The 27,590-nt window shown below is 32.8% G+C and overlaps 5 protein-coding genes across 9 annotated transcripts; 2 read left to right on the forward strand and 3 right to left on the reverse strand.

Annotated features, from left to right (window-relative positions):
• Nucleotides 1-1,805: 1,805 nt before the first annotated feature.
• Nucleotides 1,806-4,765, reverse strand: LOC148578769 (uncharacterized). The gene is made up of 3 exons (XM_088501565.1): nucleotides 4,655-4,765; nucleotides 2,558-2,658; nucleotides 1,806-1,941 (listed from the first exon to the last, which is right to left on the reverse strand). The coding sequence occupies exons 1-3, from the start codon at nucleotides 4,763-4,765 to the stop codon at nucleotides 1,806-1,808; spliced, it is 348 nt and encodes a 115-aa protein (XP_088357691.1).
• A 5,067-nt stretch (nucleotides 4,766-9,832) lies between these two features.
• Nucleotides 9,833-16,810, forward strand: LOC107639056 (calmodulin-binding transcription activator). 4 transcript variants are annotated; one of them, XM_088502084.1, is made up of 14 exons: nucleotides 9,833-10,071; nucleotides 10,250-10,345; nucleotides 11,167-11,292; nucleotides 11,598-11,713; nucleotides 12,249-12,337; nucleotides 12,524-12,569; nucleotides 12,915-13,032; nucleotides 13,444-13,560; nucleotides 13,641-13,690; nucleotides 13,879-14,280; nucleotides 14,541-15,235; nucleotides 15,452-15,998; nucleotides 16,084-16,380; nucleotides 16,463-16,810. In XM_088502084.1, the coding sequence occupies exons 2-14, from the start codon at nucleotides 10,276-10,278 to the stop codon at nucleotides 16,514-16,516; spliced, it is 2,727 nt and encodes a 908-aa protein (XP_088358210.1). In that variant the 5' UTR covers nucleotides 9,833-10,071; nucleotides 10,250-10,275; the 3' UTR covers nucleotides 16,517-16,810. The 4 variants fall into 4 exon arrangements, with proteins under 4 accessions (XP_088358210.1, XP_088358209.1, XP_088358211.1 ...); XM_088502083.1 differs by having other exon boundaries at nucleotides 9,885-10,071; nucleotides 10,268-10,345; XM_088502085.1 differs by having other exon boundaries at nucleotides 9,885-10,071; nucleotides 10,268-10,345; nucleotides 13,882-14,280.
• A 491-nt stretch (nucleotides 16,811-17,301) lies between these two features.
• LOC107639088 (small COPII coat GTPase SAR1A) lies at nucleotides 17,302-19,105 on the reverse strand. Its single transcript, XM_016342509.3, has 3 exons — nucleotides 18,575-19,105; nucleotides 18,253-18,384; nucleotides 17,302-17,896 (listed from the first exon to the last, which is right to left on the reverse strand). The coding sequence occupies exons 1-3, from the start codon at nucleotides 18,701-18,703 to the stop codon at nucleotides 17,576-17,578; spliced, it is 582 nt and encodes a 193-aa protein (XP_016197995.1). The 5' UTR covers nucleotides 18,704-19,105; the 3' UTR covers nucleotides 17,302-17,575.
• A 2,810-nt stretch (nucleotides 19,106-21,915) lies between these two features.
• Nucleotides 21,916-24,939, reverse strand: LOC107639098 (small COPII coat GTPase SAR1A). The gene is made up of 3 exons (XM_016342519.3): nucleotides 24,636-24,939; nucleotides 24,400-24,531; nucleotides 21,916-22,533 (listed from the first exon to the last, which is right to left on the reverse strand). The coding sequence occupies exons 1-3, from the start codon at nucleotides 24,762-24,764 to the stop codon at nucleotides 22,213-22,215; spliced, it is 582 nt and encodes a 193-aa protein (XP_016198005.1). The 5' UTR covers nucleotides 24,765-24,939; the 3' UTR covers nucleotides 21,916-22,212.
• A 1,825-nt stretch (nucleotides 24,940-26,764) lies between these two features.
• On the forward strand, nucleotides 26,765-27,469 carry LOC107639106 (large ribosomal subunit protein eL29z). 2 transcript variants are annotated; one of them, XM_016342529.3, is made up of 3 exons: nucleotides 26,765-26,834; nucleotides 26,924-27,033; nucleotides 27,148-27,469. In XM_016342529.3, exons 2-3 carry the CDS (start codon nucleotides 26,932-26,934, stop codon nucleotides 27,229-27,231), a joined length of 186 nt encoding a protein of 61 aa, XP_016198015.1. In that variant the 5' UTR covers nucleotides 26,765-26,834; nucleotides 26,924-26,931; the 3' UTR covers nucleotides 27,232-27,469. The 2 variants fall into 2 exon arrangements, with proteins under 2 accessions (XP_016198015.1, XP_016198024.1); XM_016342538.3 differs by having other exon boundaries at nucleotides 26,781-26,834; nucleotides 26,930-27,033.
• The last annotated feature ends 121 nt before the right edge of the window (nucleotides 27,470-27,590 follow it).

Raw genomic sequence — 27,590 nt, forward strand, 5'->3', positions numbered from 1 at the left:
TACTTATTTACATGTACTATTTATTCATCTAACATGATATTACATTATAGTAAACTAAGATCAGTTACTGAAACCTTGTGATATTACCCCCACAACACTTTTATTCATTAAATTAGGTACTACATTACATTGCCATGTTCTCAACCCTTTAATAGAACCATTCCTACAAAAGCAACAACTACCAAGAATCTAAACCCAAGAACTTGAGTAATGAATTTTAGATTTCTAATGTCTGTCTCCATCTTGCCCACCCGCCATGCAAAGTTCATCTTCCTGTCACCGTCATCATCTCCTGAAACAGCTCTTTCAGGCAGATCCTCTTGCACACAATCTGCCCAAACGAATAAGCCACACCATTTTTTTCTACTTGTCTGCAAACAACCATCCACAATTTACTGTCACAACAAAAAAAAATTAATGGATTACAAATCAGTTACTTTCACTCACATTATAGTTGGGGCAACCAAAGAAGGGCTTGTTAGGATGTGCCTCCGTCGCTGACCACCTAAACACTGGGCGACAACCACAGTCGCACCAGTCCGGAACCCGCCCCTGCCTGCTTCGCGTTGTGCTTCTTGTCCAGTTCTCCGTTGACGATGACCGGTTCGAGCTTCCTGCAACGTGGCTCCCAGCTCCTCTCATGGGGGACAGCTATTGGTGTACACAACAGATGAAGAAGGAGACATTGATGGAGAGAACCAGATTGAGGGGAGGCATACGAAGTTTTAGGGTTTAAAAAGGAACAGAGGACTACATTGGGAAATTTTAAAATACAATCCACGTCATCTGTTCACTATAACGTCCAACGTGGCAGTGGGTGTGCCACATAAGCAAGGCCGTCGCTGAGTCACGCCGAAATTCAACCAAAGGACCATTATGTTGCCCGGAGCACAATCTGGAGGACATGAATAGTGCAATTGAAATCTCATTTATGAAAATTTAGTCAAATGATCCAACGCGTGCTACTCGTTTATGGTTAAGTTCGGTTGAATCTTGAAAACACGCAAAATAGTAGAGAGATTGATTTTTTATTTTAGGATAAATTATATGTTTTTTTTTAAGTTTAACAAAAATTTTAAAAATATTTTAAGTGTTATTTTGTTTTACTTTTGTTTTAAAAATTTTTTAATTTACATCAAATATATTTTCGATAGCTGAATTTTCAAAAAATTTAATATCAATCTAACAAAAATGCATAAAAATTATACTTAATTTACTTGCGTTGAAAGTTATTTTTATGAAATTGTTGTTGAATTAGTCTTAAATTTTGAAAAATTAGTCGTTGAGAAGTATATTTAATGCAAATAAAATTTTTTTGAAAAAAATTAAAATAAAATAAATAAAACTTAAGAATACTTTTAAAATTTTTTATTAAATTTTAAAGACAAAAAATATATTTTATCAATATTAATATAATTATTAACTTAACATACGTGTTGTAAGTTATAAATTTGTTAACTTTTTATTATATTTTATTATGTTTTAATTTATTTTATGTTTAATTTGTTCCCGCTCATATAAAATTTCTAGTTGCGCGGTTAAACTTAGCATATTAGTACGAGATAAGCCTCATTGTAGTCCCTGAAGTTGCACTCGAGCCTCATAGTAGTCCCTGAACTTAAAAGTTTCTCAGAGTCATCCCCGAACTTGCACTCCGGGACTCAAACTCGTCCTTCCGGCAATTTCTGGACACCTGGCGCAACCGGAAAACTGAGTTGGCAGGCTTCGTGACACGTGGGCATTACAACGGCTAGCTGATGTGGCAGAGTAAACTGTCCGGAATCAATTTGGTCCCACAAATCAAGTTAAAACCCTAATCCCCAATTTTGAAGCCCACAGTGCTCTGTCTTCTCTTCTCTTCGTTTCTCTGTTCTTGTCTTCCCCACAGCGCTCTGCTCAGAATAATTACTGCTTTCATTTGCTACAGTATAATCCCTAACACTGTATGTAGAAAAATCAAAGCACCAGATCATGACATAACCGTAAATTCACAAGAAGTACGATTAACCATAGAAAATTTTAATTTTCACAACATATCCGACTTCACCCAGAAAGAAAAGCTGATAACCTTTGAGCAACAAAACTCAATACACACAAGCTTAAAATTTGCAGCACAGAACGAATATACAAAATATTTCTGGTGGTTTTTTTATTCCCTTAACTATTATATCTTAATATTTGATGTGACAAAGAAAGAAATAGGGGAAAAGGGTAAAAGTTAACAATACAGAGTACAAACTCTAATTTCAAAAGGTTTTCAAATCACAATTTCGTACTTCAGTTTTTACTAAAAATCATATATGATTTTTTGCCCCCACCATAGCCATTATATTTTAGTTTCTGGTCTTCCTCTATTAAGAACGGAAATTCTATTTAATTAAAAAGAGTAATAAAATAAGTCATCAACAAATAGAAGCTCCAAACTCCAACACAGCCCAATTCAACATGAACAAAGAAAACCAGGTTGGTCAGTTACAAAAATTTTAATTTTGCAATGCAGCAAATGAAAGAAAAATCTTGAAGAATTTATAGCTTGAAGGGGAAAAAAGAAGCTTACCAAATCTCAAGGTGTGCAGGGTCAGAAAACCCTTCCTTCAAGGCATCAATGAGTAACTTCTCATTCATGACGAGGCACTTTACTAGCACTATATTTGGAATCTTTTTTGTATTGACATAAACAAAGACATATTCTTGGTCAAGTTGGTTCCAGTTCTCTACAGACACCTCCTCTACACACAATCACAAACCACGTATTAAAAATGATCAGTAAATGCTAATTATAAGCTTCAGGCTGCATATATCAATTCGCTACATCTTCTCTTGATACCACAAGGTATCTTCTAACTTCAGCTTAATTGAATTAATCCTCATATTAGATTTCATAGCCTAATCCTTCGTCTAGTATAGAAACCCAAGGATAGTGTAATTTTCCGGCATGAATTGCCATTATTTGTGGTTATCATGGTTCATTAACAGCTACCACCTTAGAAAGCTCAAATTTACTTTATAATCTAAATAATGAACCTCTGTAATTCACTCAATCAATCACATATCAGTATTTGATGGTTTTCAATAAATCATCAACTCAAGAACAAATAATCCTATAAAAAATCATCCCTTCACAACTAATTGTTCACTTGTTTTTGTCTTAACTCATTGACCGAAACAAGTTACTGAAAATTCTAGATGCTTGAAAATATCTCTAGCTATACGCAGAATTTCTTATTATATGGCTGGTGATCCAGATCACATGATGGCAATGAAAATGATCAATGAAGCACATATGCGGAAGGGGAAAATTAAGTCTTTCATTTCTCACTGTGGTGGACTTCCATCTCCTGATGCTGTTAACAATCCATTAGCATATAAATTTAGGTACTTTTTTTTAATGTCTTTTACCATCATGGTTTAGAAATAAAAACTACATTTTTGGTATTTTCAGAGCTGGCTGGTTTGATAAACAATTAGTCAAAAGACCATGTTAGTTTGTTGCATTAATGACTTGAGAAAGACGGCTTATTAATCAATAGCTTCATAACATAGTTGTTGTGGCAAAATGTTTAACAATCGGGGAATTCTCTCTTTTCGAGTAAATACTTACATGACCAATTATGGATTCAATTAGATTTGATCAGGATGAGGCATATATCTGTTAGTCTATGTTTCCAAAAAGAAAAGTTCTTCTAAATCTACCTACTTTTGTATTTGCTTTCAACTCAGCAGTACAACTTGCTCTTCTTAATGTAGTTGAAATATTTTATGATTGTTTCCATAAGAACTCACTGATTATCAATTATGTCAATTGGAGTCCTGTAGGGGCTATCCGAGCTGGGAGAAATCCTGCAACCTACAAATACTGTGGTGAAACTATACACATTGATGGTAAAATTTTAGTAAGTTGGGTTAAAATTTCAAGAAAGCAACAAACAGGATGTATTTTCTATCTTCATTTTTCTTTTCTGTCTTCAAATGATTTTGTAATCTGTATTCATGCATGACAAATAACAACATGCTTGGAATTATCCCTAGAGAAGCCTAGCTGATAAAGATTTCATCTGCTTTGTTTTGGGAACAGGGGACAGTATTTATGATTCAGCTACAAGAATAAGGATAGCTGACTTTCCTGCTTCAGCTACAAGAATAAGGATAGCTACAAGATTGCATAACCTAATCCTTCGTCTAGTATAGAAATCCAAGGATAGTGCAATTTTTCGGTATAAATTGCCATTATTTGTGGTTATCATAGTTCATTAATAGCTACCACCTTCAAAAGCTCAAATTTACTTTATAATCTAAATAATGAACCTCTGTAATTCACTCAATCAATCACATATCAGTATTTGATGGTTTTCAATAAATCATCAACTCAAGAACAAATAATCCTATAAAACTCTCTTATACCGATTAGATAAAAATTGTTCTACATAGCTAGTGCTACAAATTTAGGGCACGTTTCGTTTCCCTTTTTACTTTCTATGTTTTCTGGTTCTTGCAAAGAAAGAAGTGAAAACAGAAAACAGAATTTTCAATTGTTTTCACTAAAGAAGAGTGATAATTAATGATATTTGGATATTTCACATAAAATATATCGAAATTAAATGATTTCGTTAAAGAAAAAAGAGAGAACAAAACGGGAAATTAGTGAAAGTGTTACCAGTGGAGGGATGTGAGAGGGCGTCGTCGAAGAGGGCTTAGGGGCCGGTGGCGGTGAGAAGGTAGCCGGAAGAGAGGAAGGTGGCGTGAACGACAATCGCACAGATGCCATTGATGAGTGTAGTGGAGAAGAAGAGACCTCTGTGTTTGTGTTGTGATTTGAGAGGGGGAGACAATTCGTTAGGGTAACGTTGAGGAAGGGGGTTTTTTAGCGTGAAACGACGTCGTTTCATGTCATTTTGGCGCCACAGCAAATACTACGTCGTTTCTGTTATGCCAACGTGTCAGGAAAGAGGCCAACTCAGCTTTCCAGTTGCGCCAGGTGTCCAGAAATTGCCGGAAGGACGAGTTTGAGTCTCGAAGTGCAAGTTCGGGGATGACTTTGAGAAACTTTTAAGTTCAGGGACTACTATGAGACTCGAGTGCAACTTCAGGGACTAAATTGAGGCTTATCTCTATTAGTACTGACCAAACAACTGCAGAAACAATCAGTTTGATGAGGTCAATCTCTTGAATTAAGTACTTTACTAACTACAGGACGAACCCAAGAAAACATAATAAAATGAGCATCTCCTAAATAATCTTAATCTCCATACCCCATATCCAAAAAATAAAATCTGGACAAAATAAAATGAGCAACATACTTTAAGATTTTAATATTTTTATATTTTTTTGATAATAACTTCATATAACTAAAATAAAAAGTTATCATATCTGAAATAAATTTTAAAATAATTTTCTTTTAAGTATATATACTAATATAATTTGTTAAAAAAAATGTATTTATCTTTGTTTAAAAAACCTTGTTTAATGATATTTATAATTGAAAAAATACATTCAGTTCTTATTGTCATATGAAATTAAAAAAATAATTTTTTTTAGAGAAAATGCATAAGAAAATATGAAAGAACAAAATTTTATTAAAAATAAATTATAATTTTAATTTGTTTGGATTATCTTAATTCTTAAATGAACTAACTTATTATTTTTATTTAACTTATATTTATTACAAATTTATTATATATTCATACATACTATTATTATTATTATTATTATTATTATTATTATTATTATTATTATTATTATGCTATCAATATATTGTAATACACATTATACACAATGAGTTATTTAAACATAATTTTTTTATATATAATATACTAACATATATTAATTGACTAACAGTATACATATTACATATTACTAATATATTTGTTCGGTTGCTCGGAATTCCGGACGGGTTGGAGAGATGCTCCAGGTGAAGGTATGAGAACCGATCTGAACTTGAGTTTGTGCGAGCCGACGACCTCTCGAGTTCTTCGCGAAATATTGGGGAGCCACCTGCAATGACACTCCGACGCCCAAGTCAGGAAGTATGCAGGTAGCAATGTGAGTAAAGGTGGTAGTGACATATTTTAGGGGTGGAGTATAACTTTCCTCATATATACCCTGTCAGAGGTGGATCCCGCAAGATCAGACCCATCTTCCTCAAAATTTTCCTGCATAGCTGTTTGTGTGATGAGATGGGAGGCAGCTGTTTGGGTCGAATTCTCGGCCCAGATTTGGTCATTAGAGTGGACCGCTCGGGTCGGGTCGGTCGGGACACAACCCGAACTGGGCCGTAACAATATTATTTTAAAAAAATTGGGGGACATGACCATTTTAGGTACCCATAAATTGGTTGCTGGCTAAGTTGAAAACTATATTTATTTAAAGGAATTATATATATATATATATATATATATATATAATTAAGAGACGATATCGGACATAATATAAAGGAATTTTATTAAAAAGTATTTTAAAGAAATTCTTTAGGCTGCGAATTAGGGATGAGGACGAGTCGGTTTGGTTTGAATTTATGGTAAAATTAGAACCGAACCGATCAAAACGTAATTGGTTCGTTTTGGTTCGGATTTGAGATTTTTTGTATATGTATCCGAACCAAACCAAACCGATTAAGAACGGATTGGTTCGGTTCGGGTAATTGGGTACCCGATGACTTTGAAATTCATAAAAAAAAACAAATTTTTATCTTAAAAATTCAACAAGTACAATAAACATGTAACATCAATAGAAATAATCCAAACATGTTAAACACCAAATACATTAGAAACTAAACTCATTAAAATCCAAATATATTAACAGTGAATAATCATTGTCTAATAAAAAGTCATATATATTTTTATTTTTATTTATTTAATTAATACATGATCGGATTCGCGGGTTTGTTCGGGTTCCGCACCCCCATAACCGATACCCGAACCAATTACTAACAAAGGTCATCGATTTGGTTCGGGTTGGACCCGATTACCCATTGATTCCAGAACCAATTTAATTGGTTCGGGTTCAGACGGGTAATCGGATACCCGTTATCCGTGCTCACCCCTACTGCGAATATTTTTTGGAATTGAGACTAAAATTAGGGAACTGAAAAGTATTATATTTGATTATTAGATATGGAAACTAAATTTTAATTTTAGAACATAAAATTTTAGTCTTTTTAGTATTTTTAGAAAATAGAGATACAGAAATTAAAATTTTTAAGTATTAAGATTAAATTTCAATAATATATTTTTTTATATTTTTATTTAATTTTTAAAATTTTAAATTTATCTCTTTGTGTAGAATTAGAAAAGAAAGGAGAAGAGATGATGGTGTGGGGAGCCACTGCTATTATCGTTGCCATGTGGTGCGAGGAGAGAGGGAGAGCAATCAGAGAAACAAAAGGAGAGGAAGAAAATTCAAGTTGAGAAAGGAACTAAGGGGAAGAAGAGAATAACAAGAGGAAGAGAAAAAGAAGACTACTTTTATTTTTTTTATTTAATATTAAGACTTAATTTTTTTAATTTATTTTTAAGGATATTTAATTAATTTTATTTGTTTTAGCTTTTATATTTATCTTAAACTAAATATAATATTTAGACGTAATTCAGTTTTATACATTTTACACCAAACACAATATAAAGACTTAATTTAATTTTTGTATTTCGGTCTTAGTCTCTCAATTTCTAACTCTCAATCTCCTTTTTAAACACAACTTTATGAAACTAAAAGAAAATAATTTTTTTATAAATAAATTTTTAATATAATAAATGCATTAATATTCTTTGGCATGTCAATTTTAAATAGCATTTTCTGGACATTTAGTAATAAAAGTATTGTTTTAATTGGTTAGAAAAATCAAGCCAATGGTAAAAGAGAGTAATATTCAATTTACCTCATGAAATTTGATATTAAATTTAATTTAATTCTTAAAATTTCAATGGACTCAAATTATTAGACTTTAAAATTTATAATCGTAACTCGCATTAATTTATGAGCTAATCTCCGTTAACGGTGTATTGATTTGGTACATTAACTTGTTATGATTTGGATTATTCGTCCAGGTTTCATGTGATTGAAATCTTTTAGATATTTCTAGAAATTTGAATGCTACTCTCGGAGTTCTAATTTTCCAAATTAAATTTGTTATTATCGTCTTCACGAGGATGTTAGAGAGACAAACAAATTTCTAGAAAAGTACAGCATATCTCAGTCATATGAAACTTAGGTGAAGAATCCAAATTTTAACAAGTTAATGTGTAAAATCAACACGCTATTCATAGAAATTAACTTAGGGACTAACGCGAGTTATTATTATAAATTTTAAGTTTAAATTGAGTCGACTGTAATTTTAGGCGTCAAATTGAGTCCGATTTCAAATTTCAAAGGTCAAATTGAATATATAAAAAAAAGTACCTATCAAAAATATAAGCGAAAATAAAATAAATATTACCCTAGTTTGTATTTAATTAGGACATTTAGGACACTAGACTTGATCTTGTTAGGGCACGATGAGAAATTCTTAGGTCTGCCTTACATATAAAATTTTAAATTAGAGATACTTTATATTTTTAAAAGATAAAGAGAATAAATATTGTCAATCTTATTTTAATAATTTTATTTTGAGCAATGCTAGGGGGCCAGCAACATTTATGATTGGTAGCCATCAATTAGTCATCAATGATGATTTGATGGTGTGAGATTGGTGTGAGATTTCATCCAATGGCTCACTTTTTTCTGCTGGTTACATGCTAGCTAAAAAACAATAAAATTGCTGGCCCCTAGACTTTCCCTTTTATTTTTCTTATAAAGTTATATAAATATATAATATAAAAAAAATAATGTATAGAATGACACTATTATTATCCGTAAATAAATAAACACATATATATCACCTCAATATTAATTTCTCGGGCATATGCATATGGGTCCAATAGACAGAGGCAAAACAAAATCTCATATTTTGCTTCATTCATTGCATTCTAGGTAGAAGAATCATAAAGTACACAAAACCAGTCAATTATGTTGAAGCTTCACTGGTTTTGTCTTTTTTTGGCACTTTCATTTTAATTCATAAACTTGATTTAGGATGTTGATGTGAATAAGGGTTTCTGGACGAAAAGGATGGTTTGGAAAACGAACGGGCTATTTTGTTTTCCAACCCTTTTTTTTCGTTCCTTTTTATTAAAAATAAAATTTATCGTTCTACTAATTAATTTAGATTGGTCGAAGAGTCAGTTCATTTGTTCACTTAAATAAGTGTCGAGAATTCAAATTCTGACATTTATTTAATAAATTGAGAGGATCTATTCCCTAATAAAACAAGAGATAAAAGAAAAAGAAATATATAAAAAAATATTGTCTTAACTTTTTTCTTTAAAAAGATTAACAAAAACACAATAAAATATTTTTTATTTTCTTGCAAAACAGAAATAGATTATCTTTCCCACTAAATATTTTTTAAACTAATTTTTATATCTTTAAAAAAAATAGAAAATTAGATACTATTACACCAATGTAATAAAATATATGACTTGATCTATATATAAAAAAACACTATAAATACATTAAAAATTAATTTTCATATATTCGTGAAAATATATGTATTATTTATCTATCTATTAATATATATTTTATACTAATATTAATTTAGTGAGTAATTTTTGTATCTGTATAACATGATTATATAGAAAATACTATACTCTTACACCAATATAAAGTTTTGTTTTTTTTTCACCTAATTATTCCCCTACCAAATCAAACTCGAATTGATTTTGAATGGTGATACAAATTTATTTATTCTATTAACGTGTAACACCAAACATATATAAAAATAAAAATCAATTATTATTGAGCAGCCGGTCAAGAACAATATATCTATTTATTAATAATATTTTCAATCCTACTCAATATAATAATAAAAATAAAAATAAAAATAAAATGCACAATGTGATCACTATCTTCTGAGTTGTGAGTGAGACAGAAAGGAGAAAACAGCTGACTGGAGAACAGAGTGGTGTTCAGCTTCGTCTCCACGATCATTTCTCTCATCCTTCTTCTAATCCCAATTCCCAACACACGCTTCTCTGTAATCGGGTAAAGTTAACACCTTTTCCGTTTTTTCTCACTGCCCTTTTTAATATTTGATCACGCTCTTTGCGAATTTTGATCGGGTTTGTTCTTTGTTGTTGCTCTTTTCTGTTGTATCTGCTGAATTCTTCTTCTTTAATGCTGTGAGGTAATTTAACTGCTGATTTTTTGGTGACATAAAAAGGGGTTTGGAATTTCGCAGAGGCTTATATGATGATGGCAAATAACTTTGCGGGCCGGTTGGTAGGCTCAGAGATTCATGGATTCCACACATTGCAAGGTACCCATTTTTTTTATGTATACCCTTTTCCCCTATCTTTTTATTTTATTTTATAAATCTTGAATTATGCAATATGCTTTGTTAGTTTGTTTAGCTAAAATATGTTGTTTCAGTATAGTTCTGAAAGTTACCATCATGTTCTCTGGGTGGTTAAACAAAGTTTTAACTTTCAATGTTTGTTTTCTGATCACATGTATGGGCAGTTCTTGTTTTGTGTTTTACCTGGTACTAATGCATCCATGCAAGTTTGTCACTTTCAAATTTCAGTATAGCCTTGGAATGAAAAAGACAGTTAATTGTGTCTTCAGTTCCACCTTGATTATGTTTCTAATAGTGTTTGGTGTTGGGGTTGTTGTGACAACAATCCTTTTTGTTTCTCGTGGTAAGATATAGTGTATTATTACTTGTTAGTACAGAGTTCATTAATTTGGTGAGTTGAGTCAGATGTTAAAATCTTTGTCTTAATATGGAGGGCTACAGAGAACATTATCTTGATCCAAGATGCAACAAAACATGTTGAACTGTGAAGTCTTCTACCCTAGAAATATTAGGTTTTGATAGGCCTCCTCAATAGAACGAACTAATAAATGAATCTAAATCATGGATATGGAAAGTGGCTTTAAATTTTTGTTAAGTATGATTTTATGGCATAGGAACCACCATTTTTTCAAGATTTGGATAAAAGAAAACTAACAATTTATATTTACGCCATTCACTTCTCTCTTGTTTGCTTCCCATAGCAAATCTTATATGGAATACCAATTGTTTGGCTACTGGTATATTAATCGTCTCTTTTTTTTTTGTCATTGTGAAATACATAGACTTGGATTTGGGGAACATAATGGAGGAAGCAAGAACCAGATGGCTTCGTCCCAATGAGATTCACGCCATACTTTGCAATTCCAAGTACTTCACAATCAATGTCAAGCCAGTGAATTTGCCCACATGTAGTTATCTTTGCCCGTCGCAGTGACCTGATATTTCTGAAATGGATATGCATAGTTTTCATAAATACTTACGGCTGATAGAAATCTTTCCATGTTAATCTGCATAGTTTCTAAAGATTTGTAGTCTTCGTAGTAAATTTTGTGAAATTCTAGATGCTCTGATTCTTTTTGGAGTCTCACTGTGAATAGTTTTCATTGCATGTATGATGTATCTACAATAAATTTCATGAGTTATTTTGCATTTAAGAGAAATCTCAAGTAGTAATGTTATATTATTATTGGAACTACTACTTTTGTGCAAACAGGTGGTACTATTGTATTATTTGACCGCAAGATGCTTAGGAACTTTCGGAAAGATGGGCACAACTGGAAAAAGAAAAAGGATGGTAAAACTGTTAAAGAAGCTCATGAGCACTTAAAGGTAAGTAATTTCATTTTCTGATTGTTTAAAATGGTGTTAACTTGAATTTTGTGCGGGCAATTTGTACAAAATATTTTTGGATGAGAAAATTTGACATTTTTTTTTTGTTCACATGCAATGCGAAGGCAATACATGAGCATCATGTATTTTGGTTAGGTTAAATCTTGAATTAAACAAGGCTTACAGGAGCTCAGTTTCTACTATACCTGTTCTCTTTGTGTTCAATTTTCTCCAAAAGTGCTAATATTTATTATGCATTTGATAGACTTAGATAGCATATATAGAGGTATTGAAGTAACTAATTCGGCCTTAATTGATAGATAATTTTGTCTCTGCTTTGTATGTTGTGCAATTTTGGACTTAATACATAATTATTTTCATTCAAATTTTTATCATTATTTCGGGTTAATATTTTAGTACTGAACTATTATTTCGGATTATTTTCTTATTGTGATTGTAATAAATTGAGTCATTAATGTCTTATCTGATATCTGACAAGCTTTATGGTCATTATTTTCTTTTCCCCATGAACCAGGTTGGTAATGAAGAAAGGATCCATGTCTATTATGCACATGGACAAGATAACCCAGGCTTTGTTCGTAGATGTTATTGGTTACTTGACAAGTATGTATATTAATAGCTGAGCTAACTTCTTTTTCCCCAATTCAACATGTTATGCATGTCCATATTTCTGAACTATGATTTATTAATGGTCCTTCTTTAGTTATTGTAAATATTGGTTAGAGCAAAGACTTATAGTAACTTTGCAAATATTAATAAGACTTATATCTGTTATTATTTTCCTTTCAGGAGTTTGGAACACATAGTCCTTGTTCATTATCGTGAAACACAGGAGGTATCATTTGCTTTGTTATTTTTCCTTTATGATGTAAATATATCATCATTCACTTCTCTGATCCCGAGCCATTAACCTGGTTTTACTCTAAATTTGAACATGAGCGGATTCTCCACATGATGTGTCTATAAGAAATTTGTTATGGCAACAATGTGAAAAAATACACTCAACTAATATTCCATCAATTAGTTTCAGTTTGTGGATGATTCTTAATCTAAATACATCTTTGTAATCAGTGATAGACTAATGTTTAAGGTATCATTTATGCCTTGCCATTTGATCATGACAAGGAATATAACCTGGATTTGCACTTGTTTTTGCATTGTGGTGTGGTTTATGATACAGTTGCAAGCTTCTCCTGCCGCACCCATAAATTCGCACTCTAGTTCTGGCTCTGACCCAAATGCCCCATGGATTTTATCCGAAGAAATAGATTCCGGGATCAAAACTACAAATGCTGGTGGTGAGAATTTACTTTTTCGTGATTGTGGTCTTATCTTCTTAAAACATATATTGATAGTAGATATTAGTACAAAAGGCATATCCCATTAGTGTTTTATTTGAAACAATTATCTCTTAACTTTGAAGATTTTAAGGGATGGTTTGGAAACAATAAGTAGCAGAATTATTAATTCAAAGGAAAGAATATGTGCCACGTCCATTACTCTACATGCTGCACATTTTTCTTCATTTTTATTTATTTCATGATCCTTTCTGCATGTTGTCCATTTGGTACCCATTCGATTTTATGATTTTTTTTTTCCTTTCAAAAAATTGTTGATGTCTAGTTTTATAGAAGTTTTTTGATAAAATGAATACATTAGTTGTCTTTACTTGACAAGGTAATATCCTAATCCCGATTGGTGATTAGCAGAGATTAATAACAATATAACCGTCAAGAGTCACGAGCAAAGGCTTCATGAGATTAATACACTTGAATGGGATGACCTAGTGGTTGCAAATGATCCTAACACCTCGACTATTAATGGAGGTAACTGATTGTCCTTTAGCACATTGAAACCTTGTCTAGAAAGCATCATAATATTTTTTAACTTTCTCTTCCTTTTTTAGGAGGCAAAGTTCCACATTTTGATCAACAGAATCAAAGTAATCTCAGCAATGTAAGTTGATATCATCTTCATTGTTCTATTGTTTTGAATAGCTTTGTATTTTTTTTCACAGTTTGTTTCTTTTGGTTAACTCATGGCTGGGACAATTGCTCCCCAACCCCTCCCCACTTCCTTTCTTTCCTTTTTGCGGCGATTCTTGCTTTGTATTATCTGCTTAGCCTGCATAGTGGTTTTATCAGCAGGTAGCCAACAATCTTTCTGCAGAAATCCCTTCTTTTGATAATCTAACGCAACCAATTGCTGGGAGTCACACTTTTCCGGAGAATCTTAATCTTCAGACAGACAATCAAATGAATCCAAATGAGCAGATAAATCATAATGTCTTAGTTAATGGTGTTTTCTTGGACACTTTGGGCAATGGTGGATTGCAAAGTCAGGATAGCTTTGGAATGTGGGTGAACCATATGTTGTCGGATTCGCCATGTTCAGTAGATGAGTCAGCTGTTGAATCATCAGTGTCATCCATTCACGAATCATATTCATCTCTAGTAGGGGATGATAAGCAAACTTCTTTGCCAGAACAAGTATTTAATCTCACTGATGTGTCACCTGCATGGGTGCCTTCTACTGAGAAATCAAAGGTTTGCTTTGCTATTCTCATCTACCTACTTTACTAGCCATCGCTTTCTGGTAAAATGTATCTTTCGTTTAACACTAATTTATTATCTGCTTTCCTACTTTATACATCATTCTTCTTCCATTTTGTGCAATCAATCTTAAATGCTTATAGAACTCCCAAGCTATAAAGCAAGGGTTAATTGTCGGGTGATCGATCAATGTGTTTACCGCCCTCTATTTTGCAAATGGTTTGACTTTCTCTAAGTTTGTTTACTTGTTGCAGATCCTCGTGACTGGATTCTTTCATAAGGATGCTGACCTTTCAAAGTCCAATCTATTGTGTGTCTGTGGTGATGTAAGTGTTCCTGTAGAATGTGTTCAGGTTGGGGTCTACCGATGTTGGGTACCTCCACATTCTCCTGGATTTGTGAATCTCTACTTGAGCTTTGATGGCCATAAACCTATCAGCCAAGTTGTTAATTTTGAGTATCGTACTCCCATTCTGCATGATCCTGCGGCTTTTATGGAAAACAATGACAACTGGGACAAGTTCCAATTCGAGATGAGGCTTTCTTATCTGCTTTTTACCAAAAAGAATAGTCTTGATGTCTTCTCTTGTACAGTATCACCTAAGAGACTAAAGGAGGCGAGAAACTTTGCCATCAGAACGTCGTTTATTTCCAATAGTTGGCAATGCTTGATGAAGTCAACTCAATACAACAGAATTCCATATTCACAAGCAAAAGAAGACCTATTTGGAATTTCTTTAAGAAGCAGACTAAAGGAATGGATTTTGGAAAGAATTATTTTAGGCTGTAAGACTACTGAATATGATGCACAAGGCCAAAGTGTAATCCATTTGTGCGCGATTCTGGATTATACTTGGGCTGTTTCCCTATTTTCATGGTCAGGCTTGTCACTGGATTTCCGTGACAAGTTTGGGTGGACAGCTCTTCATTGGGCAGCATATTATGGAAGGTAAAATGGTTAAACGACCCACTTCTTTAAACCCTTATCCATGCTTCAACTACATTGATCTCCACATGTTTGATATGTTTTTAACCAACTAAATACTTTTGTTTCTTTCCACCCTACGCAACCAGATATTAACATTATTTGAATTCAGCATGAGTTTTGGTAAATTTAATGAAAACTTTGTTGTTTATTTGATTTGAAATTTGTGTTCGTTGGTAGGGAGAAAATGGTTGCAACTCTTTTGTCGGCTGGGGCAAAGCCAAATTTGGTTACAGATCCAACTCCACAAAATCCTGGTGGACAAACTGCTGCTGATCTCGCATATATGAACGGTTATGATGGCTTAGCAGCTTATCTTTCAGAAAAGGCTCTGGTGAGGCAGTTCAATGACATGAGCTTAGCTGGAAATATCAGTGGCCAGCTAGAAACCAACACAACTGACCCAGAAGATCCTGAGAACCTTTCAGAGGACCAGCTGTACCTGAAGGATACATTGGCAGCTTATCGAACAGCTGCTCAGGCAGCAGCACGCATACAAGCTGCATTTAGAGAGCATTCCCTAAAACTGCAAACTGAAACCATTGAGCTTTTGACACCAGAGGCTGAAGCACGCAAAATAGTTGCAGCAATGAAGATTCAGCACGCCTTTAGGAATTTCGAGTCGAGGAAAATGATGAAAGCTGCTGCTCGCATTCAGTACACATACCGCACATGGAAGATTCGCAGAGAATTCCTCAACATGCGTCATCAGGCTATTAAAATTCAAGTAAAGAGCTGCACTTCCTGCTCCATTTATTTCATGTTTTTGCAATTTACTTGCAAGAGAATAACCACATATATGTACAATACAGGCTGCTTTCCGGTGCTTTCAATTGAGGAAGCATTATCGTAAAATTTTGTGGTCTGTCGGGGTGGTCGAGAAAGCACTATTGCGTTGGCGTTTAAAGAGAAAAGGTTTGCGTGGGCTGCATGTTAACAATGCCGATCAGAAGCAGGAAGGTGATGGAGAGGAGGAATTCTTTCGAATTGGTAGGAAGCAAGCTGAAGAGCGTGTCGAGAGATCTGTAGTGCGTGTGCAGGCCATGTTCCGTTCAAAGAAGGCACAACAAGATTATAGGAGGATGAAGCTGGCCCTTAATCAAGCAAATGTAAGTGACTAAAGTATGCAAAGATTATTGGTGATAGGTTATGTTTTACGTGTGTATTGACGTGTATATTTCGTTTGTGCAGCTGGATCGGGAATATGAAGAATTCCTTGGTACGGAAGATAACATGGAAATTTAAGACATAGGTTCTCAAAAAAAAAAAAAAAAAAGATAGGTTCCTAAATGTTGGAAAAATATTAAAAAGGGTCCTTGTTTTTTCTTTGGATGCAGCCAACACCCCAAGACAATTGACAAACTAGTAATGTGCAAGGGGAGGTTTGTGCTGTTTTTGTATATTGTATAGTTTCTAGATTACCTAGGGTAGATATAAACCCTTTGACCCTTTGTACAAGATATATAGTCAAGACTCAAACAACGTGCCTTCCCAAATTTAAATGGAAGGGATAGTAATCTATCATTCTATCTTTCATACTGATTCATGTGGTCCTTGTTTGCTGCATTAGTAAAAAAGACCTGTGTGTGCGCTTTGCAGCGAACATAGCAATCATGATTTTTAACCCCGCAAAGGGTAAATGACATGGCATTTGTGCAGATGATCCAAAGGTAAAAAAAGGGAATGGTTAAGGGTGCATTATTATGACTGAGAAAACGTGTTTATTTCTCTTTCTACATGTCCTTTGAAAATGTAACAAATCTTCCCAGTTTAGCAAGGGTATTCTCGTTCCTATTAGGGGAAAAAAAATAATAATTCCTAGTTTAGCATAGTAAGATTAACTTTTCAAATAATGTTTTCCCTGAGAATGGAACCAAATTCTTTCTGAAATCATTAATGCTCCTCTATCACTATCATCATGTCTCTTATCATACTGGAACCATGCAGTTAATTACTCTCCGGATGAATTGATCTCTGAAGCTCTGGCATTTCACATTCTCATTCTACTCAAAGATATATAGATGGAGCCATTTCACAAATTCAAAACACACTATTAGATAGGCAATTTTAGTAACCAATATAGACAGAAACACAAGCTTCTCAACCCCTACCAAAAATAGAAACAAGCGAGTCTCATAACTAAGTACAAATAAAAATAGAAAACATTATATTATAACCAATTTACATGAGACGTCTAAAACAGTAAAACCTACAACTGCTAATGTTGAGATTGCATCAGCACCATGAGAAGTTGAGAACCAAACCAGGAGCACACTGCACACTTGTGGTCTATTTGTCTTCCCTCTACTTAATGTACTGAGAGAGCCACTTGAAGCCTTCACCATACCCCATCTTACGGACGATACTGCACATGAACACCTCAAGAGGTCTGACTCCAGTGTCTGCCAGATTCACATTGCCCTTGCCAGTAGTGAAGTTACTCAGGCCCATATTATATCGCAATTCTTCCTCCGATGCTGCATAAGGTATGTCAATCTTGTTTCCCAAGATAAGAAAAGGTACATTTGCTAGTGACTCATCAGAAAGAAGGGCATCCAGCTCCCTCTTTGATTCTGCAAACCTCTCCTTGTCATATGCATCTACCAGGTAGACTACAGCATCCACCTACATGGCATCAACTTCAGAGTTAACAGGTAAATTCACACGAATTAGGAAACTGCAGATGTTATTGCTTGGGAATGGGAACAAATACTGAGTTGACACTAACAATAAACATTAAAGACTCTTCCAATGCACCATGAAGACCATAAACAATCTAACAACCCTACCAAAATGCAATGCCATGGGGTTCATGTATACTAAATTGGACGTTCTAAATGCATGTTTTGAATCATATAATGAATGATCTTGCACTTAACCCTACCATGTCTCTCTACTAAGGCAGTAAAAACCTATGTCTCGCATGCACAGACATAAAAATATCAGAAGAAAAATTTTATTTCTAAGAAAGGTTAACAAACCTTAGCATAATAATCCTTCCAGACCCTGCGAGCAATTTGATGGCCACCCAAATCAAAGGCCTTGAATTTTATCTTCCCAATACTCAACTCTTCAGAAGTTGGATATTGAGTAGGCTGATGCTGAACTAATCTCTGCAAAACTCAGGTTTTCTTAATCACTATATGAAGGTATTCATTACACCAAAAAAATAAACAAATAAAACGAAGATAATCAAATAAATTTGATATTTTAAGATCGCAGAGAAAACAATAAAACTAGATGCAGGATAAGATCGAAAAAGGAGAAAAGGGACGAAATAATAATAATGATAATAATAATAACCTCGTCTTTGAGCATGTGAAGCAAGGTGGTCTTCCCAGCATTATCTAACCCAAGGAATAAAATCTTTGCCTCTTTTTGCCACAGACCCAGCGATGCAAGAACTCCATAGAACCAATCGACAAGAAACATTTTTTTTTCCTATAAAAGATTAATAATTCGGTGGAAAAATAAACAGCGATAAAAATCCGCCGCCGACGAGTTCGTCGGAAACTCCAACCGGCGTAGCCAACAGAGTAAGCTAGACGATGATATTAACTGAGAGCGATAAGATGAATCAACAAAGAGAGAACAAGAAAACGCAACAGAAGAAAACGAAATCAGTGATCTTTTCTTCTTCCTAGGTTACTTATTTTCGCTGCTTTTTGCGGAGTTTATTTATTTATTTATTTTTCACTCAATTTATAATACTGAATACCGGCGTAGCCAGTGAAGTAGGCGGGAAGCTTTCGTGCGCGCAGGTTGTGGAAACTGGAGTAGCCGGTCATTGGGTGGATATTCCAGTTGTGGGTATTTCATTGGTTAGTACGCGTCATTAGATTTGTTATTTGAAACATCCGTATGAATGTAGAACCAACCGCTGGGTTTCTGAGTCTATTGGCTTCGCTATAGAAAAGCTAAGGAAAATAAATAAATAGAATTTCTACATAAAATTCTAGATAAAGTACTAAATTGATCTCCTATATTTTGATGTAATCCTATTTTGGTTCTTAAGGTTTAAAGTGTCTTATTTGAATTAAAAAAAATTATTTAATTTTAATATAATCTCACCGTGAAGTCAAAATTAAATAATTAATGAAATGTCCTATATAACAGCAATACAAAAACAGGCTAATTTTTTTTATATTGGTTAAATATATGTGTAATACATTGTTATTGGAAAATTAGGTGCTTTTTTTTCATACGGTGTTTTATTCAAATCGGACGGTCCGATTTGTTCGATGAAAAAAATAAATTACAAATCGGAGGGTCCGATTTGTTTGAAGAAAAAATTAAACTCCAAATCGGATGGTGCGATTTGTATTTTTTATTTTTTTTATTTGTTAAAATAAAAATCGGACGGTCCGATTTTAACATTAAATTTTTTTTTTTAATTTTCGAAATCACAAATCGGACCAATTTGTGATTGTTTGTTTAAAAAACAAAACAATGCAAACAAATCGGTGCCTTCGATTTGTGTCATCCCATAGCCAAATAAAACACCCTTCTCCTCACACCATATTGTCATACACATTTCTCTCTCCCACACCAAAAATCAAAAGCGTACAAAAATAATGTCGATAATCTGGAAAATAAGTACAAGTTCCAAAGGCATAAAATCTACCGTTGATGTATCAATACATTTATTTATCATTCTTCTTACAATTTAATGAAATATAAATGTATTGATATATCCACGGTTGATTTTGTGCCTCCGAAGCTTGTACTTGTTCTCCATGTTATCCATGTTATCAACATTGTACTTGTACTGCTGTCATATAAGACATTCCGTTAATCATTTAACTTTGACCTCATGGTGGGACTACATTAAAGTTAAATGAAACTTTTTTGAATTCAAATAAGATACTTTAAACCTTAAGGACCAAAACATATAAGGGACCAATTTAGTACTTTACGCTAAAATTTATTATCTAAATAAATCTAAACAAAATAACCACCTAAATTTTTCATAATGTTAGTATATCAAAATTAAAATTTAAACAAAAATGTAAAAAATTAATTTTTTAAGATAATTATTTATATAAAAGATCCTTTTATATAAAAATAATAATTAATAATTAATAATTATTAAATTGAGGCCTGCTACACATGATACAAGTCTTTTTGGCTTACAAGTCTTACAAATTGGCACAAGCCCAACAAAAAACACGCATTACACTCTCACATTCAAGAGTAAATAAACGTATGTTATTCAACCACTTTCTGTTTCTAAAGCGTGTTACTCACCATGCATTATAAACACTCTTCTTCTTCCTCCATGAAAATGAGTTTCTTGCCAAATTTGAAGATAATGGAACTTCAGAAATACACTTAAATGATTACAGAAATACACTCAAACGATTATAGAAATACACCCAAAGAATTACAGAAATACAGCCAAAGGATTACAAAAACTACACCCAAAGAATTTAAGAAATACACCCAATATTCGTTGAAGTACACCTTATGCATAATTCAGAACTCTTTCTCTTTCTCCTCTTCATCTTCTGCTGCTTCTTCTTCAAAAACGATTTCAGAGTTTGATGTCAAAAAACAATGGAAATCGAGAATAACGAAGAAAGAAAACAGAGAGAAAAACACATAAATGAAGAAGGAGAAAGAGAAGTGAAAAACGTGCACTAACGGTTGAAGAAGAAGAAAGAGAAGGCAAGAAACGAAAGAAAAGAAGAAGAAGAAGAGGAGTGCAGTAATGGTTGAAGAAGGAGAAAGAGAAGGCAAGGAACGAAAAAAAAAAGAAGAAGAAGAGGAAGAGGAAGAAGAACGTGCGCAAGAAGAAGAAGAAGGTGCACTTGTAAAGACTTGTATAAAAAAATGCTTGTATGTGGAGAATTTTTCTATTAAATAATTTAATATATTTAAAATTAATTTGGATTGATAAATTGAATAATTCATTTTTCTGATTAAACAAGTGTTTGAAGGTTTAAATTTTGTCTTTTACATATAACAACTCTTCATGACCCATTAATTATTGACCTATCGACCAAAATACATAACTGTCTTAATCTTAACTATTATGTTCACATTTCATGTGGATAGCACCATTTACATGCATGGCAATAAGTCAAAACTTGATAAGACATCAACAAAGAATGGTGCATGACAATTAAACTTGAAGAAAAACCGAAAATGGAAAAGGGGAAGACAACAAAGTTACACGTATGTGAAAATTACTTGTATGTGAATGAAAAGTACTTGTGGAATCAGGGCAAGACGAATCACTTGTACGAAAAGCACTTCTATATATTCTTTCCAACTGGTAAATGGAGTATGTACAGTTGCAGCCTGATTGTGTTCCAGCCTCGGAGGAATTAATTGAATTGATTCTACAAGCTATGTTTTTTGCATGTGACCTAAGTTTGCGTGTAATTTTGATGAGGCACTATTAGATAAAGTAATTTAAATAAAGTAATTATTGTGTTTTGGTTTTGCTATGATCATTGTCTCCATGAATATGATGCACAACCAATAATACTTCAATACATTACAACAAAAGGCGATTAATTATTCTATTTGGCATTTTTGTGTGTTTTAGTCATCAACTCAGTTTCACAACATGCTAACATGCGCAAAACGATGTTGATATATTAGATTTCTCTCTATTTCAAAATCAACAACACAGAGAGTGGAATATAATTTTTTTTTTCTTTCTAAATTTATTGGTGACTTCTCTCTTTCTCCTCAGTCATACCACCTTACAACAGAATCCAATGTTTCAAAGGAGAATGAATATGCCCCAGCCCACAAAAGAATCCCTAAGGATACAAATTGTAATACAAAATAGTACTGGAGTTGTATCAAATAATCCAATCAAATCCAAATCACCAAAACCAAACAAAGATAAAGCCTCCTCTGATGTAACTGCAGACAGTGAGTGCTTGTTTGTTAACCTGGGAAAGGGGAAGAAAAATGATGCCCAGGCTCTACTTTATATATTGAGAGACCCATTTGAAACCATCGCCATACCCCATCTTGCGGACAATGCTGCACATGAACACTTCAAGAGGCCGAACATTGGACTCTGTAAGATTGACCTTTCCCTTCCCCGTGGTGAAATTGGTCAGGCCTAGATGATATCGTAGCTCTTCTTCCGAAGCAGCATATGGAATGTCAATCTTGTTGCCTAGCACAAGGAATGGAACATTTGCTAAGGCTTCATCTGAAAGCAATGCATCCAGTTCCTTCTTCGATTCAGCAAACCTCTCCTTGTCATAGGCATCAACTAGGTAAACTACAGCATCAACCTGTAAAGACAACATACATGTGATGTCACAAGCAATAATAATGAAAAAGAAAAAGAAGAATTATTATGCAGCATTGCAGTCATCGCAGATAAGGCATGGCACACATGTTTCCGTATAGTGAATACATCTATCCAAGAGCGTTTGTTCTTTGTTGATAAAGAGATCACCAACCTCAAGAGGTCAGCTTATAGCACATTTGACATGCAAGTAATGCCAGATGAGGCAAGGAAAGATGACTGAATCACAACCTGTCGATGAACACGGTGTGCTGACAGCTGATTTATCTAAACACTATTAGTCCCTTAAATTATTTTCTACAAATAGTTTAATCCTAAATTTTAAATCGTAGTACACTACTCTCTGAATGTATAAACTCATATCAAGTAAGTCCCATTTAGGGACAAAAAATAATATGAAAAGGACATTTGATGATGTGTTTTATAATTCATATGCAAACTCACTAAATTTCAGAGAGTAAACCGCAAGGGCAGAACATGTCGGGGAGTTGGATCATGTTAGTAACCTAAAATATTAAAATAACTGCTTCTTGGAATACTTCAGTAGGTTATATCAATTTATTAGAAAATCTAACAACTAGATCGTTATAGTTCCATGCATCTCATTTATTCCTCCTACTCTTCTGTGTGCTCTTCTATATCCAACTGATCTGGAAGAACTTGGACATATTAGGAAAGCCTAGTAAAATGCATTCTGCAAGTGAGTGTTAACAAGTTCAATTTCCACTGTCAGTATTTGCCTCCCATGAATCACAAAAAACACAAAAGGTTCCACCTGGGATTATGAAGGCATAACTGGCTGAATCAGGAAAAACATATGAATATCAAGCAAGTTGTAAGTTGGTTACAATATATATTAAAGGGAGTTTGGTTTAGGGTATCAAAATAGTGAATTTATAAATTGGATTTTCATATATATGAAAATACGGTAAACAGAGAATATTTTAGAAGCTAAGCTAACTTTTCAACTTATAAGAAGAGCTGAACATTTTTTTTGTGTTTTTTTTTTGGGGGGGGGGGGGGGGGGATGTGAGTTCATAAGATAAAACAAACTAATAAACAGAGTCCAACAAGTGAAAATTAAAGCAGAAAATATTGCAAAGAGCCATAACCTTAGAAAATCAAGCAGTTATTTTCCGTTAGAATAGATGAGCTATCTACAGACTACATGGACCACTGTGTCTTGTTGTAAAGCATGTCTACATGGATCAATCTACATCATTGTGTCCTATCAATAGATAAATAGGCTAAAAAATTTCAAATGTCCCATAAAAGTGAGGGCAGCCAAAAAAAGAATTCAAGAAAAGCTGGTCTATGAATCTATGATGAGGAAACCAACCAGAGTTAAGAGTTAAAAGAAAGGCATTAGCCAATCATATCAAAAGCAATTGGTATCCAGGCTGAAGATTAGCACGTCTCAGGCTTCAATTGAAAATCAATCTAAGAAGCACAATTGCTACATCACATCCAACTGAAAAGGAAATTCCACTACGGCTCTAACCAAAACACTTGTAAACCATGCACACTCTGGAAACAACATAATGCTGATAAAATTTAAGGTTAGTATGTTTTTCATTGAAGATTTGACAGGAATCCCTACACAAATAACAATAAAAAAACAACAAATCTGCACATAAAAAGCAGGATATGCATGCATCATATAGACATCTATATTAAATGACAACCAAGTACACATTAATCCCTATTATAAATACCCTCCCGCAAGCCACATAAAGATATCCCATTTTCAAAAACTAAAATCATTTTAAAGCTGCATTATCTTAAAATTTTTCATTTAAGAGAGGAAAAAAAGTCAAAATTTGATAAACACAAAGGATTGATTAATGACCTTGGCGTAATAATCTTTCCAGACTCTGCGGGCAACTTGGTGACCGCCCAAATCGAAAGCTTTGAACTTGATCTTCCCAATGCTCAATTCCTCCGAAGTGGGGTGTTGGGTTGGTTGATGTTGAACTAATCTCTGCAATGACATGGAAAGAAAATTTAAATTTCATTTTTAAACCATTCAGAATCACACACAAAAAAAAAAGATTAGGAGACAGGGAAATTGTTCGATGTTGTTACCTCATCTTTGAGCATGTGAAGGAGGGTGGTTTTTCCGGCATTATCGAGACCGAGGAAAAGAATCTTAGCTTCTTTCTGCCAAAGACCGAGGGAAGCTAGAATGCCGTAGAACCAGTCGAAGAGAAACATGGTTTTGCTTTCAGCGTGGAGATCCAAAGGGAAAGTGGGAAATGGAGAGAAAGGTGTGTATGAATCTGGGGAGAAGAGAGTGTCACAGATCGCTGCTTAGTTCACGAAATTATGTGAATGACAAAAACGAAAGGAAGCCACGCGATCGATGAGATCCCACACCACCATAAGTCCTCAATTGTCTTTTCACATCTTACATTTGCATTTGCTACCCCCATTAGCCAATTACCAATTTGCCACCAATACAAATCCTCCGCATGTCCTGCTCTGCAAATTTACGATGCGTATTTTTTTATGGTATTTGTTTAAGCTACAATAAGGGTGTATGACGATGGTATTTTAAGTTCTACATTCTAATTAATAAAAAACAAAAATAGGCTTCTTACTATTAGTTTTTCTATTTATGGATTTTAATTTCAATAAATCTATTATATATTACTAATTTTACGATAAAAATATATCATATATTTCTTCTTTTATTATAATTGAAATTAATTTTTTTTTCCAATTTTAAAGAGTTATCACTTTCTTTCTCTTTCTAATTTTTTATTTCTTTTATTTCTTCTCTTATCTATCTCTCTTATATGTCATTATCAATAACTAACTACAAATTTAAAAATTATAATGTATAAAATGATATTATCTAATTATAATTAAAATTAAATTAAAACTAAAATATAATTATTATATTACTAATTTAACAATAAAAATATATCACATAACACTCTCTTATTAAAATTAAAATAAAATATTTTTTTCTAAAATTAATAAATTTTCTTTTTCAATCATCTTGTCTATCTCTCTTTTTCTCTATTTTTCTCTACCATTTATATTCTATATATAATTTATAATTTATGTCTTATATTACTAATTTTTTTTTTGGTAACTTCTTATACTAATTTAACAAATCAAAATGTTTCATGAAATATTTTTTATTATAATTTAAATAAAATATTTTCTTTTAAAATTAAAAAATTATCTCTCTCTTCTTCTTTATCATTCTCTCTCATTCTCTATCTCTCTCTTTTTATTTTACAAAAAATAAAATTAATAAAAAATAATTTAATTAAATTCATAAAATTATAAAAAAATACATTAAATTTTATAATTAAATATAATTAAAAAATAATTCTATAATATTATTTAAATAAAAATATATTATTATATGCATATATTTTTAGTTTTTTATTTAGTTTTAAATTTTAACTTCTAATTTATATTTTTATTTTTTTAAATATTTATTACATATAATTTAGAGAAAATACTAATGTTGTGATGTTGTGATTAATAATTAAAATCAAGATTCACTTATTTAAAAAAATTAATTTTAAGTTAATTTTATAACTATTAATATAATTTTTTATACTAATATTTAATTATATTTTTATATACAGAAAGAGAAATATATTATTTTAAAAAATTATGAAAATTAATTATTTTTATTTGTGTAACAAACTTAATACTTAATCAAATGTAAAAATATATACATTAAATTCTTTCAAATTTTAGATAATAAATATTAAAATTAACTATTAATAAAGAATTAAACTTTTCTGTATAAAAATAATAACTAAAAAACTCATTATTTGATTTTTTATTTTTATTATGAAGACCCTCGTATTTTATAAATCTTTTGTATCATAATTTATACTACTGAAATAATCTATTGTGGATATAATTACTTAAGCAGATGAGTAAACTGACCATTTGACCAATCCAAATTAACTATGTTTCCATAATATTTTTATGGACCAAAATACTAGTAATGTATGAAATTTTTTTGGACTTGGATTAATGTATGGAATTTAAGTACATACTACAAACATATTACAAAAAATAAGTTTTTTACAAAGCTCTTTTTTTCATATGATTTTAAGGCGTCTTCTTATATTAATTTAACATAAATTGGGCCTAACTATCTGTCTCCGGCCCGGAAGGGCATTATTGTAATTAAGAAGACAAAATGTCCTAGGGTTTTCGCTCACATATATAAACATCCCATTTGCTTCGTTTCTAATTTCCTGTTCCGCAGAAAACCCTAGAGCTCAGCACTCCCTCTGCTTTTTCACGGTTCTTTTTTTCTTCTTCTTCTTCAATTTCTCTGCCGTAATTTCTCACCCATTTTCTTCTCCTTATTTCTAATTTGTTTTGTTTTGTAGATTCAGAGATGGCAAAGTCGAAGAACCACACAGCTCACAACCAGTCCTACAAGGCCCACAAGAATGGCATCAAGAAGCCAAAGAAGCACCGCCACACTTCCACCAAAGGGGTACTGTTTTTTCCCCACCCTTTCTTATTTCAAATTTCCCTTTAAACCTTCTCAGTTGATCTGTTTGCATTCATTTTTGTTCTAATAATATTGTGTTGTCGGCAATTACTGTAGATGGATCCAAAGTTTTTGAGGAACCAGAGGTATGCAAGGAAGCATAACAAGAAGAGCGACGAGGGATCCGCTGAGGAAGAGTAAACTGCTACTATCGAATGGAGCTATTAGGGTTTTTTCATTTAGATTCCTTATTCCAGCTCTATATATGTTTTGGTGTTAACCTTTTGTTTTAATCTAAATTCAGTAGTATAGTTCAATTTTATGGATACTTATGGTTTTTAATTAATCCCGAGATAATGATGTGCTTTGTTGGTGATTTCTGTTAAAGACCATTTAAAGTTTCTCAGTGGAATATTTAGTTGCATGTGTTTTTCTCCTATTTGATTGTTTAACTGCCGTAGAATTATACGGATATCAGAAGCCATAAGCAAACGTAGTGGGTTTCTAGGGAAATGTATGTAGGCATAATTTAAGCTTTCATCGAATCTAAATTAACAAGC

The sequence above is a fragment of the Arachis ipaensis genome, chromosome B1 (assembly GCF_059453495.1).
Source record: "Arachis ipaensis isolate K30076 ecotype BB chromosome B1, ASM5945349v1, whole genome shotgun sequence".
NCBI lineage: Eukaryota > Viridiplantae > Streptophyta > Magnoliopsida > Fabales > Fabaceae > Arachis > Arachis ipaensis.

Excerpts from the sequence above, each read along its gene's own strand:
- LOC107639056 (XM_088502084.1), top strand. The coding sequence starts at position 10,276 with ATGATGATGGCAAATAACTTTGCGGGCCGGTTGGTAGGCTCAGAGATT. Across the intron at positions 13,033-13,443 it reads CAAAACTACAAATGCTGGTG|AGATTAATAACAATATAACC; the intron begins GTGAGAATTTAC and ends GGTGATTAGCAG. Across the intron at positions 15,236-15,451 it reads TGGGCAGCATATTATGGAAG|GGAGAAAATGGTTGCAACTC; the intron begins GTAAAATGGTTA and ends GTTCGTTGGTAG.
- LOC107639098 (XM_016342519.3), bottom strand. The coding sequence starts at position 24,764 with ATGTTTCTCTTCGACTGGTTCTACGGCATTCTAGCTTCCCTCGGTCTT. Across the intron at positions 24,532-24,635 it reads TTCACATGCTCAAAGATGAG|AGATTAGTTCAACATCAACC; the intron begins GTAACAACATCG and ends ATGTCATTGCAG. Across the intron at positions 22,534-24,399 it reads GGAAAGATTATTACGCCAAG|GTTGATGCTGTAGTTTACCT; the intron begins GTCATTAATCAA and ends TTGTCTTTACAG.
- LOC107639106 (XM_016342529.3), top strand. The coding sequence starts at position 26,932 with ATGGCAAAGTCGAAGAACCACACAGCTCACAACCAGTCCTACAAGGCC. Across the intron at positions 27,034-27,147 it reads GCCACACTTCCACCAAAGGG|ATGGATCCAAAGTTTTTGAG; the intron begins GTACTGTTTTTT and ends CAATTACTGTAG.
- LOC107639088 (XM_016342509.3), bottom strand. The coding sequence starts at position 18,703 with ATGTTTCTTGTCGATTGGTTCTATGGAGTTCTTGCATCGCTGGGTCTG. Across the intron at positions 18,385-18,574 it reads TTCACATGCTCAAAGACGAG|AGATTAGTTCAGCATCAGCC; the intron begins GTTATTATTATT and ends TGAGTTTTGCAG. Across the intron at positions 17,897-18,252 it reads GGAAGGATTATTATGCTAAG|GTGGATGCTGTAGTCTACCT; the intron begins GTTTGTTAACCT and ends GATGCCATGTAG.
- LOC148578769 (XM_088501565.1), bottom strand. The coding sequence starts at position 4,765 with ATGGCATCTGTGCGATTGTCGTTCACGCCACCTTCCTCTCTTCCGGCT. Across the intron at positions 2,659-4,654 it reads CCTCTCACATCCCTCCACTG|ATTCCAAATATAGTGCTAGT; the intron begins GTAACACTTTCA and ends AATACAAAAAAG. Across the intron at positions 1,942-2,557 it reads CCTGCACACCTTGAGATTTG|TGTTAGGGATTATACTGTAG; the intron begins GTAAGCTTCTTT and ends TTCTACATACAG.